This window comes from Caenorhabditis remanei, chromosome II (assembly GCF_010183535.1).
Source record: "Caenorhabditis remanei strain PX506 chromosome II, whole genome shotgun sequence".
Classification (NCBI taxonomy): domain Eukaryota; kingdom Metazoa; phylum Nematoda; class Chromadorea; order Rhabditida; family Rhabditidae; genus Caenorhabditis; species Caenorhabditis remanei.
This window is the reverse complement of record NC_071329.1, coordinates 15,440,545-15,452,722: the sequence shown is the minus strand read 5'-3', so window position 1 is coordinate 15,452,722 and position 12,178 is coordinate 15,440,545. Positions and strand designations below refer to the sequence as shown.

Here is a 12,178-nt window from a genome sequence, read left to right as displayed (position 1 = left end):
AAAAAATTGAATTTTGAATTTTGATGCCAATTATCCAGGCATTCTCAAATATGGATTTTTTGAAATTTTATATGTTAAGTCATTCAGAAATCTCATAAGCTTCCTATTTTCCCAAAAGTCCATAATCCCAGTCTTTGTCTGTCCGTATTCCTGTTTGTCCAGATGTCCTCGACATTCTCTCGCCCCTACCAAACACCAAACAAACATAATCTACTATTAGAAAGTTCTCGAACGTCACCCCTACTTATTTCTTGATATGACATCACTTTTTCCCAAGAAGACCTCCATTCGCTCGAAAATTTGGTCCATTTTGGCACGTAGGCTTCTTATCTTTCATATCTGATCAGACAATTTTTATTGTGGGTTTGAAAAGTTGAAAATGATGACAATTCGGAGATTTCGGGGAGTAGAGTCACGTATTCATGTGAAGTTGTAGCTGGGAAAAGCAGCTGAGAATCGAAAAATGATCAGATGACGTAGAGTATTTTGAGAACGGTTGTCTGGGAGGCTGGAGTGACGTTGGCGCGTTTTCATTTTACTTTGTCGATATGTAACTTGCTAGGGAGTGTCATTACAAAGAAGTTATCAACTACAAAAATGAAGCTCTACGTTTTTTTCTGTATGATCTTTAAAAAATTTTACTCAGTGGGACAATCAGTGATACCGTAACACCTTCTCAAAGTTGGTCGTTTTCTACTGAAAAAGGATAAATTGCATATCTTACTCCAAGGTACCGTAATCACACAAGGTTAATTGATACCTTTCTTAATACAAAAACAGCTAATTATTGTATTTCAAAGATCTTTCTTCCTCTCCCCACACCCATTTCTACCTTTGTGATCTCTGTCATATAACTTCTAATAGTCACCGACATTGATATTTCGATATTCTATTCATATCGACGCTTTCTTGTTAATCACTCAAAGTGATTGATAACACAGAAAATTCCTTTAATTGTCAAACACCAAACCGTCTCATAACATGACGAGACAGTTTCCTGCAAGAGAATCCGGTCACGTGGTGGATGTCAACGACATGGAGGAATTCGGAGATGATGTGGGTGGAAGTTGATGCAATTCGGGGTGGCTTATTTCGAAGATCAGTCTGACCAGGTGGTGACACAGAGAATGATCTAGAAGAGTTGCCGCAAAATGTGTTTAACTGAATAGATCAAAGGAAGACGGTACGGAAATACGGAAAAACAGACCGATTGACACGCGAGGGTGTTACAGTATCATTGATTGTTCCACAAAGTAAATTATGTATAAACCATACAGAACAAAGTTAAAGCTTTATTTTTGTAGTTGACAACTTTTTCGTACAAGCACTCCCTAGAGAGTTACATATCGACAATGTAATTTCTTCCTCAAGTTGTCCCATTTTAGTGCAAAATAGTGCGATTTTTGGGCTTTCCCTCTAAAATGACCATAACTCTCTAGGGAGTGTCCGTACTACAAAGTTGTCAACTACAAAAATGATGCTCTACTTTTGTTCTGTATGGTTTATACATAATTTACTCTGTGGGGCAACCTGTGATACCGTAACACCCTCTCGGTCTTTTTCAACTGAAAAATACCAAATTGTTTATCTTACTCCAAGGTACTGTAGTTAGTTCAATTTTAACAGTTCCTCTTTTTACTTTATTAATTTTTCTCTCACTTCCCACTTTTCATCGCAAAAGGTATTCCCCCGTTGATCGCTAATTTGTTCGATTCGGTGTCTAGTGTGTGTCTGAACGCATCGGTTCCTAATTTTTCTTTCAGTTTGGCACGTAAGCTGGTTGTCTCGTTTGGGTCGCTTGAAGATGATATCATTTCGTGTGGCGATTTTTTGGGCATGATAGTTTTTTGGAGTAGAAAAATTATCAATTTCATACTTTATTCCAATAATTACAGTTATTATTACAAAATTACAGCAAATAAAGCAATCATAAGAATATATACAATTATTCAAACATTTCTTGAAGAAATCCAGAGATCCATTGTCTAGAAGACAGTCGAGAAGTTCGTACATCTATCCAATAATCTATCCAATTTCTTCCTTAACGTCCTCCGAAGATTGGCGAGAACATTGGGCTAAGGCGATGTGGAACTTGAGCCCATCCGAGAGATGTTGGTCCACCGGCCATGTTGTCAGTGACCACATTGTGGACGACGCCATTTGAGTTCCAGTAACTTTGACGGCGTTGACGGATGAGTCCAGCTGATACGGATACAGAAGACAAGAAGAGAGCCAGGAGGAAGACAGTGGCAATTTTGGAGAAAGAGAACATTCTTTGTAGTTATGGGTGGTTGTGATATGGATAAGTGCGAACATGTGCTTTTATAGTGGACTCACTATCAGAGATGGAATAGTTTGAAAGTGGGCGGGGCTAGGTTTCATACTGTGTGTCATTTCTTGATGAGAAGGATAATGGGGCTGGTGTTAGTCAATGGAATAGGAGAGAATGATCTATCAACCTTCTCAGAAGAGGACACAAACTACAAGGGGATACGGAGGTCTTGAAATGGAACAATTTGAAGGAAAAATTACTTTGCTAATATGTAACTCTCTAGGGAGTGCTTGTATAAAAAAGTTATCAACTACAAAAACAAATCTCTACCTTTGCTCTGTATGGTTTTTACTTAATTTTTATTGTGGGACAAGCAGTCATACCGTAACACCCACTCAAAGTCGGTCATTTTCAACTAAAAAAGGCCAAATTGTATATCTCGCTGCACGACACTGTAACTTTTTATCTGTGCCCGGATTGCAACAGCTCATCATATATCTAATATCCAAATCTATCTTTACGAAGACATCCGTAAAGCTCCACACATCGACTTCAATCAGATCATAGTCCAAGAAAATTTCATCAGCTTTTTGTTGATCTATCATCTTACCTGTAACCCACATGATGATAATATACCCATTGATGATGAAAGTTTGTGCCTACGTGACAGTTGGAATAAATTTTAGACGCCGTAGACTAGACATGCCGGTCTATCATTGTCTGGGAGAATCCTCTTTGTATAATTTGTCGGAGTATGGAAATATTTAAGCCAATTTTTTTTATGTTTTTAGATATTGAGTCTTGGAGCAGTAGTCTTGAAGTAGTTTGCTGTCTCCGTCGATATTCGTTCTACACTTTTACTATTATTAAAAAATAACTATTTTCCAGTTCACTTTTTTTTAAACGTATCTTCTGTCCGGTCGCCTACGAAACTTCCCAAATTCACTTTACAATTCCAATGATCTCCTCTCTCAACTGATCGTTCCCTGTGTTGTCTCTCCTCACAAACTGATCTCCGAAATAAAATTCCAAACCCTTTTTCCAAAACCTCGTCATTCCCATCTTTGTCATTGACACCGTTTCATCATCATCATCACTACAATTCCGTTTCCGTTCCGCCCCCACGTGATCTTGCAAATGAGAAAAAAACTGTATCATCATACGAAAACAAGAAATGGTTTGGTTTTTCGGAATGATGTTTGAAAGTCTGATCTTATCTATTCGATACATCAACAGAGAGAAAAAAGGGATACAACAGAGAACAAATCAAACACAAACTAGCACGAAGTTGGTTGAGAAGGGGTGAATTGGGGGAAAAAGGAAAATGTGAATCTCTGTTTGTGTGTCTGTAAGTCCGGATGTCATTCACTCTGGGATGGTAGACATTGTAGTAGTTTCAATCATACTTACAAAATATCGGCCCAGCCCGGCTCGGCCCGGCCCGGTCGACCCGGAGTCAAAAAATGAGCACAATTTTTTCACAAAATTTTTTGAAATTTTTTAAAATTTTCATCAAAAATAGCCTAAAATCCTATCTACACTTGAGTTTTATCGATATATAAAAACATAGTCAAAAATTCGACTTTTTTGCGAAAAAATCAAAAAAATTCAAATTTTAAAATTTTTGTACTGTGACCCGGGCCGGTGAAAATTCTCAAATCGGCCCGGCCCGGCCCCTTGCAAGTATGGTTTTAAGAAGCTTAGAATCAAATTTTGGAATCGTCACTGAAACATGCTTCCTGCTTCCTTATTTTGGTTATTTATAAAACATTTTTTAACATAATGTTGCAAATCGAAAAGTGGGATAAAATAACTTTATTGGAATAAAACAAACCTAATGAAGACAACGACTTGACCAAGATCGAAACACTTTTTATCACACAACAAAGACATTATGATTTTCTGGAGTCTGATCAATCTCCCACGTTCCACCTGGTCTCCGCTTCATCAATCCCGTCCATTTTCTCGATGTATTTGGATATTTTCCTTTGAATTTCAATTTGTCAGAGTTCCATGAAAGAATCGCTTGATAACTCATTGGAATCGAACATATATTTATAACTTGGCAGAAAGATTTGATCATTATAAAGTTATTAACCAACTCTTTTTTTCCCAGAAAATGTTCATCAAATAGAAATAAGGTTGCGTATAAAGCACCTAATACAGTATGAAATCCAAATAGTACTAAACATTGCTTTGTGGAAAGTTTTGTAGATTTCAAATGAAATAATTGAAATCCTAAGATAGTGCCATTACAGTGGAAGAATATTGAAATGGGAAGATATATTTATTTATTTATTTATTTATTTACTTCAAGGGATAGGAGGCTATAAGATACAAAGAAGACTTGAAACATATCCCTCACGAGATAGTCTCAAGTAAAGAAAAAAAAATGGACTAATAAGGTGCATGTCATAAAAAGAGTAACGGGGGGGGAAGGCAACAATTGAAATGAATACAACGGGTTCGAACTGAGATATGGAATTGCGATCAAGGGGAATTAAAGGAACTAGGCAATTAAAGGCAGGGAATAGAAAAAAAAACTGTTAATTATGCAACAAGAAGGGAGCAAGAAATATTAGAACCGGGTGATTGAGGAATCAAGTAAAATGATAAATTGTGAGGGAGAAAGAAAAATATTTACATTGCAGGTAATGGCATTCCAAAACGGAACAGTAAAAGAGAAAAAGTTATCAGATAGAGGAGATAGATAGACAAGAGACATGGGTCTTCTGGGAGAGTTTGAGAGTCTGACATAGGTGTTAAGGAAGGGGAAGTGAGATGCGCCAGCAATGAATTTGTAAAGTAAGAGTAATTGGGATTTGAGTCTACGGTGTCTAATGGAGTGCATTGAGAGGAGTTCAAGACGTTGCGAGTAGGAAGAGAAAGAGATGTTGCAACGCTGGAGAGTTTTTCTAGAGTATACTCTGAGGGTGGATTCCAGAAGTCTAGAGAGATGAGATGAGGGGGAAAGGCAGAAAATAACAGAGCAATACTCCAAGATAGGAAGAACATAAGTTTTAAATAAGAATGAGTAGAAAGCAGGATTATTAGACTTGAAGGATTTTAAAATCTGGGAGCAACGAAGTCGGGCAAGAGCCACGGTTCGACTAATGTGAGCACGGAACTTGAGATCAGGTTCAACAAGCAAGCCAAGATCACGAACGGAGTTTGAGTCCAGAATGGGAGAACCCGCGATAAGGAACTGATGATGAGGGTTGAGAGAACCTAAGCGAAGTAAACCCGTTTTGGAATGAGCAAGAGGAAGGAAATTGGATTCAGCCCATGTAGAGACTAAATCAATGCCTGCTTGAAGACTGGACGGGAGGTGAGAGTAGATTTTAATATCATCAGCATAGGCAGCCATATGCAGGTGAGGAATATCATTCAAACTGAGTAACAAATCGTTGATGAACAAGAGAAAGAGTAAAGGGCCAGATACGGAACCTTGGGGAACCCCCGAGGAGATAGATGCGGAAGAGGGATCAATGAAGCTGTTGACTTTAACGGAAAAGGATCTAGAGGAAAGAAAGTGAGAAAACCATGCTACAAAGGGAGGGGAAATGCCAAAAGAGGAAAGCTTGTTGAGAAGAAGGTTGTGGGGAACTTGGTCAAAAGCTTTCTGGAAATCAAAGAACACTACATCAAGGGTTTTGTGAGTTTTAAGAATAATATTGTAATTGGATATGACCTGAACTAAAGAAGAGGCGCAGGACCGTTTAGCTAAGAAACCATGTTGATGAACTGAAAGCTTATGAGCAAAATCAGATTTGATGCGATTGCAGATCATGACAATTGCCAGCATACAAGTAACTACTATCTGAAAGAAAAGTTTTTGAAATTTGGATTTGATACTAAAAAAGAAAAGAAAACTAATAGAAAAACTTACATTTTTTCAGAATCCGAGTAGCGGAATAACACTGTTAATTAGTATCAAAATATTGAGAGCAATCATGGCTCCAGCCAACAGATATCTATGTCTCACAAACCATTTGGCTGTTGGTAGTCTACTGTTGCTCAACACAATTAATGCAAGGAAAGTAGTGATGAAATACAGATGAATAGCACATGTAGAAAAGTCCCATTTCTCGTCATCATACAGAAAATGGAAATGAAATAAAAAAGTTATCATTAACCAAACTGTGAAAGCAACCAAATACATCCAATAGTGTTCTCTAGATATTTGTCCCATTTTGGAAAAATGGAAAGACGTTAAAACGTTTTTTGAATCTGGTACTGGTACTGTTGATTTGCCGCTCAGGATTGTAGCCTCTGGGAAAACGAGTGCAAGCGATTGGCCAGATAGATGAGGACAAAAGGATTGACAGGTCTGTGAATGACAGGTCTGTACTAGTACAGGACGGAATGCCTTTCACTCCGTTAAAGGAACAGAAATGTATTAATTTCCGTCCAAGTGCCTCTGGGATGTCAGGTGCTAGCGATCACTTTATTGTCCCAAAAAGTAAATTATGTATAAACCATACATAACAAAGGTACAGCTTCATTTTACTAGTTGACAACTTTTTTGTACGGACACTCTCTAGAGAGTTACATATCGACAAAGTAATGTTTCCCTCAAATCGGCCCATTTCAGTGCAAAATAGAGTGATTTTTGAGCTGTCATCTAAAAATGACCATAACTTGCTAGGGGAGTGTCCGTACAAAAAAGTTGTTAACTACAAAAATGTAGCCCTACTTGTGATCTAGGGATTCCGTAAAGAATCAATATTGTGATACTATCAGCAAAGTTGTCTCACACTCACAAAGTTATTCATTTTCATCTAAAAACTGATTTTTGAAAACTGTCAATTCAAATTTATTAGAAAATTTACCGCTTCAGATATCATCACGACAATAATTCTCACTTGACAGACTTCAAACTCCATACCACTTCTTTTTCATTCAAATCCGTGGCCTACGTGCAAAACCAAACCAAATCGGAAAGTCACCGTCTTCCCCTCTATAAAAGTGTAAGAAAGTCAAAGAATCAAATCAACAAAGGGGAATCCCCTTGAGCTTTTAGTCGTTTGATCTTCTGAATGCTTGCTTTTCAAAGATCAAAACTGATAAATGATCTACCATCTGTTTTTGACGTGAATGAAAATAGACTGTCGTTTTTCTAGAAGTTTCTCTTTTCTCTTATTCGATGTCACTGACAAGAAGGAAATGTGATAAACAATCGTCATCTTATCGGGGTGGGTTAGGTGAGAGATAGAAAATGAGAAAATGACAAGCTCCGCCCATTTCTTATCAAGCTATGTAGGCTCAAAAGTATAAAAGGATAGGTAAAAGCTAAGGTTACAAACCAAACCACAAACAGCTTCAAGCTCACTACAAAATGTTCTCCTTCTCCAAAATCGTCACTGTCCTATTCTTCGCCCTCGTCTTGTCTTCTGTATCAGTATCTGCTGGACTCATCCGTCAACGCCGTCAAAGTCCGAGCTACTGGAATTCCAATGGAGTCGTCAACAATGTGGTAACTGACAACATGGTCGGCGGACCAACATCTCTCGGATGGGCTCAAGTTCCACATCATCTCAGCCCAATGTTCTCGCCAGTGTTTGGAGGAAGATAAGGAGTTTTGAAATTTGAAAAGCTTCCGACATGACTCATTAGTATTATGTATAATTTTTTTTTTGATCTCATTTAGTATTGAATAAATTTTGAAACTTTTTTATTGATGTTCCGCCAATCTTATCAGCTTTGAGTCGATGCCACGGTATGAAAATTGATAAGTTACATAAGAGAGTCATGAAGAGACATCTGGACACACAGCGCGACAGACAGACATAAAATAAAATGGATTTCCGATAGCACGAGCAGTTACTCGTGTGTTTTTGAGTGAAAATTGATCTAAAACCATCAAAAATTTCCTATTTTCAAAGTTTTTAATCGGAAAATGAGCGAAAATTACTCAAAAACGTCCATTAATAGCCTAGAAACCCGATTTTCTGAAGAACTGGTTCCTCAACTCTACTTTAGCTTTCTAACGTTAAAAATTGTGATTTTCTGTTAAAATTAAGTTGAAAATTAGTTTAAATTGGCCGATTTTAGCGTTTATCAAGCTCAAATTAACTACAAAGCCGTCAATTTCAAGATTGGTGACCTAGAATCCTCAGATTTTGGGAAAATAGGCCACTTGATGCAAAAAATTATAACTTTACGGAAAAACAAAAAAAATTCCTTTCAACCATAAACTTTATTAAATTCTTAAAGTCACAACATTCCATACACAAATCATTCATTAATTCCTAGCAACCTGATACCTTGATTCCTTGAATAAGAGACTCCATGATCCTCCGGACTTCCATCCACAATCCACTCTCCTCTCTCATCCTTCTTCATTGTTCCAGTCCAAGCTCTTCCAGTTTCTGGATGCAACCCATTGAAATCCAAAACATCAGAATTCCAAGCGACAAATGCACGGTAAACCACGGGAACTGTCAGCATATAGATTAGAAAACAAAATGAGTGAAGCCATCGAAAGCCGATGAGTTTTTCATCGGTTTCGAAAAAATCTAGGTGGATTTGGCAGATTTTCGAGTGTAAAAACATGATTATAATGTAGAAAATAACAATAAGAAACACCTGAGGCCAAGAGATTTTAGTGGTTTTGGTGTGGGATAAGAGGAATGATCGGTACAGAATATCCATATGATTCAGGAAAGCAATGGGGAAGTAGGATAGTAAGATGTATTTGATGATAGTGGTAACGGCCTGAAATTTAATTAATTTAATTAATTAATTAATGAATGAACTCACATTTCCAATACTCCCTGCAAAATGTCCAATGATACCACTGAAAGGGATCAACAAATTAAGCAGAACACTCGTCACCGCTATTAAAATTCTGTGACGAATAAACATTTTGGCGTCATGTCTCTCGTGTCGCTCCAAAAAAAACATCCGAAAAAAGGAAATTGTAGGGCATAATGTCCAAGTTAGGACGGTCCATTCTATTTGTGAATAGTCTTGATAGATATAACGAGTGCTCTCTCCAACGACAAAAGAGAGAAAAGAGCACAAAAAAAATTGGAGGGACATGTATTCAACTTTCCAGATTAATCCCATTTTTCCTTTTGTTGAATTGAGGGGGAAAATCAATGGAAGGATTCAGGGACTCAGAGCTGGCTAGTCGTTAGCACTTGACTTCCCAGAGTCTATTGGAGGGAAATTAATACATTTCTGTTCTTTAACGGATTGGAAGGCATCCCGTCCTGTCAGACCTTTCATCACCATCTGGCCAATCGTTTGCACTCGTTTTCCTAGAGGTTACAATTCTGACAAAGGAAAATCAATAGTACCAGTACCAGGTTTATAAACGCCGTCACGTCTTTCCATTTTTCCAAAATGGGACAAATATGCTATAAGATCTACCTGATTACTTTCACGGTTTTGTCCATGCTACCTATTGGACTTCATATACATTGGATATATGATGACGAGAAAACTAGATTCTATTTATTGGTTATTTTGCTTTATTACATGCCTACTTGCCTTGCATTTATTACGATGATTGACAATGAACAACTACCAACAGCCGAATGGTTTGTAAGAGATAGATATATGTTGGCTGGAGCCATGATTGCTTTCAATATTTTGATGATCGTTAACAGTGTTATTCGTCTAGTTGGATTGTGGGAAAATGTAAGTTTTTCAAAAAAGAATCTTTTATATGCCAAATTTCAAAAATCCCTGTTTTCAGATAGTAGTTACTTGTATGCTGGCTATTGTCATAATGTATATCCCCCTTTCAACATGCTTTCACTTTAATCCCATGGATGTAGATCTCAAATTTTCTCCCTTGAAATCTACAAAACTTTCCAAAAAACAATGGTTAGTACTATTCGGTGTTCATATAGTTCTAGCTGCTTTATACACAACCTTGTTCCTATTTGATGAAAGCTCTCTGGGAAAGGAAGAATTGATTTTGAATTTTCGATTAATTAAATTTATTTGTCAACTAATTAACATCCTTTCGATTCCAATAAGTTATCATGCGATTCTTTTGTGGAACTCTGACAAATTGAGATTCATAGGAAAGTATCCAGGAACATCTATAAAGTGGACGGGATTGATGAAAAGGAATCCAGATGGAACATGGGAAGTGGATCAAACTCCAGAAGATCATAATGCCTTTGTTGTGTGATAAAAATTGTTTGGGTCGATGACTTCATTGTATTTGTTTTATTCAAATAAAGTTATTTTATTTTATTTCAAAACGACTGAACGTGATAAGACTTCTGGGATTTCCAAACTACAATGAAATCATTAACATCGAAGTTCTGAAAATCTGAAATTCAAAGTTTTCTTTCTCATCCCTCTCACCCCGTTAACCTTCATTTCTTTAACGGATTGAAAGGCATCTCGACCTGTACCAGTACAGACGTGTCATTCACATACCTGTCAATCCTTTTATCCCCATCTATCTGGCCAATCGTTGGCACTTGTTTTCCCAGAGGCTACACTCCTGAGGGGCAAATCAATAGTACCAGTACCAGATTCAAAAACGTCGTCACGTCTTTCCATTTTTCCAAAATGGGAAAAATATGCTATAAGATCTACCTAATTACTTTCACGATTTTGTCCATGCTACCTATTGTACTTCATTTACATTGGCTATATGATGACGAGAAGCATTTCTACTCTCTGAATGCTGTTACGCTGTATTTCATCTCTATTTGCCTTGTCTTAACTGATAGTGAGATTCTAAACAATGAACACCTACCAACAGCAGCCAAATGGTTTGTGAGACATAGATATCTGTTGGCTGCAGCCATGATTGCTTTCAATATTTTGATACTAATTAACAGTGTTATTCACCTTGTTGGATTGTGGGAAAATGTAAGTCTTTAAAAGTTTTTTTTCTTAGAATCAGATCGAGAATTCAAATATCTTATTTTCAGATTGTAGTGGCTTGTATGCTGGCTATTGTCATAATCTATCTTCCCATTTCAACATGGTTTCACTTTGACTGCTGCACTGACTTTTTATTTTCTCATTTGAAATCTACAAAACTTTCTAAAAAACAATGGTTATTACTATTCGGATTTCATACTGTACTAGCTGCTTTATATGCAATCCTATTTTTATTTGATGAAAGTTGTCTGGGAAACAAAGAGTTTGTTCTGAATTTTCAATTCATTAGATATTTTTGCCAACTAATTAACATCATGTCGATTCCAATGAGTTATCAAGCAATTCTTTTATGGAACTCTGACAAATTGAAATTCAAAGAATGGTATCCGACAACGATGGAGTGGGCGGGATTGATGAAGAGGAATCCAGATGGAACATGGGAAATTGATCAGAGTCCAGAAGATCATAACGTCTTAATTGTGTGATAAAATTTGTTTTGGTCCAGTCGTTGTCTTCATTGTGTTTCTTTTATTCAAATAAAGTTATTATATTTTGTCTTCAAAATACTGAACGTGTGAAGACTTCTGGGATTTCCAAACTATAGTGACTCTTATTCTTCTTATGTTTTACCATCTTCTGATACAAATGAATGCGACTCTACATGTTTGTATGATTGTGATTCAAAATGAGAGAAAAATCTTCAGTAATCTCAGTTTTATAGTATTCGAGGCATTCCTAATTGCCTAACCGTTTCGAGAAATATTTTTTTAACGATTGGGTCTGGTGCAACCAGACTATTTGGGGTCAGTAGGAAATTTGGGTGGATTTTTCGGACTGGCCTAACTCCCTCCGGATTAATAGTTAATGTTCATGAATCATCTAAACCCTCTTTCAGTTGGAATTCTGAGAAACTGGAATTGAAAACATTGGATCCGGATACACTTTTTCAGCGGAAAGGAATTCTATACTAGGTCAAACTTGTCATTAACATCGAAGTTTCGATAATTTGAAATTCAAAACGTTCTGTCTCATCTCTCTAATCTTCAT

At 36.9% G+C, this 12,178-nt stretch overlaps 5 protein-coding genes across 5 annotated transcripts; 3 read left to right on the top strand and 2 right to left on the bottom strand.

Annotated features, from left to right (window-relative positions):
* Nucleotides 1–2,041: 2,041 nt before the first annotated feature.
* GCK72_007154 (uncharacterized protein) lies at nt 2,042–2,272 on the bottom strand (the record flags this gene model as incomplete). Its single annotated transcript, XM_003099830.2, has 1 exon — nt 2,042–2,272. The coding sequence occupies one exon, from the start codon at nt 2,270–2,272 to the stop codon at nt 2,042–2,044; it is 231 nt and encodes a 76-aa protein (XP_003099878.2).
* Nucleotides 2,273–7,610: 5,338 nt separating this feature from the next.
* On the top strand, nt 7,611–7,847 carry GCK72_007153 (uncharacterized protein; the record flags this gene model as incomplete). Its single annotated transcript, XM_003099806.2, has 1 exon — nt 7,611–7,847. The coding sequence occupies one exon, from the start codon at nt 7,611–7,613 to the stop codon at nt 7,845–7,847; it is 237 nt and encodes a 78-aa protein (XP_003099854.2).
* A 662-nt stretch (nt 7,848–8,509) lies between these two features.
* GCK72_007152 (uncharacterized protein) lies at nt 8,510–8,722 on the bottom strand (the record flags this gene model as incomplete). The annotated part of the gene is made up of 1 exon (XM_003099865.2): nt 8,510–8,722. The coding sequence occupies one exon, from the start codon at nt 8,720–8,722 to the stop codon at nt 8,510–8,512; it is 213 nt and encodes a 70-aa protein (XP_003099913.2).
* A 1,062-nt stretch (nt 8,723–9,784) lies between these two features.
* Nucleotides 9,785–10,421, top strand: GCK72_007151 (uncharacterized protein; the record flags this gene model as incomplete). The annotated part of the gene is made up of 2 exons (XM_003099801.2): nt 9,785–9,919; nt 9,978–10,421. The coding sequence occupies 2 exons, from the start codon at nt 9,785–9,787 to the stop codon at nt 10,419–10,421; spliced, it is 579 nt and encodes a 192-aa protein (XP_003099849.2).
* Nucleotides 10,422–10,861: 440 nt separating this feature from the next.
* GCK72_007150 (uncharacterized protein) lies at nt 10,862–11,616 on the top strand (the record flags this gene model as incomplete). The annotated part of the gene is made up of 2 exons (XM_003099895.2): nt 10,862–11,116; nt 11,179–11,616. 2 exons carry the CDS (start codon nt 10,862–10,864, stop codon nt 11,614–11,616), a joined length of 693 nt encoding a protein of 230 aa, XP_003099943.2.
* Nucleotides 11,617–12,178: the final 562 nt, after the last annotated feature.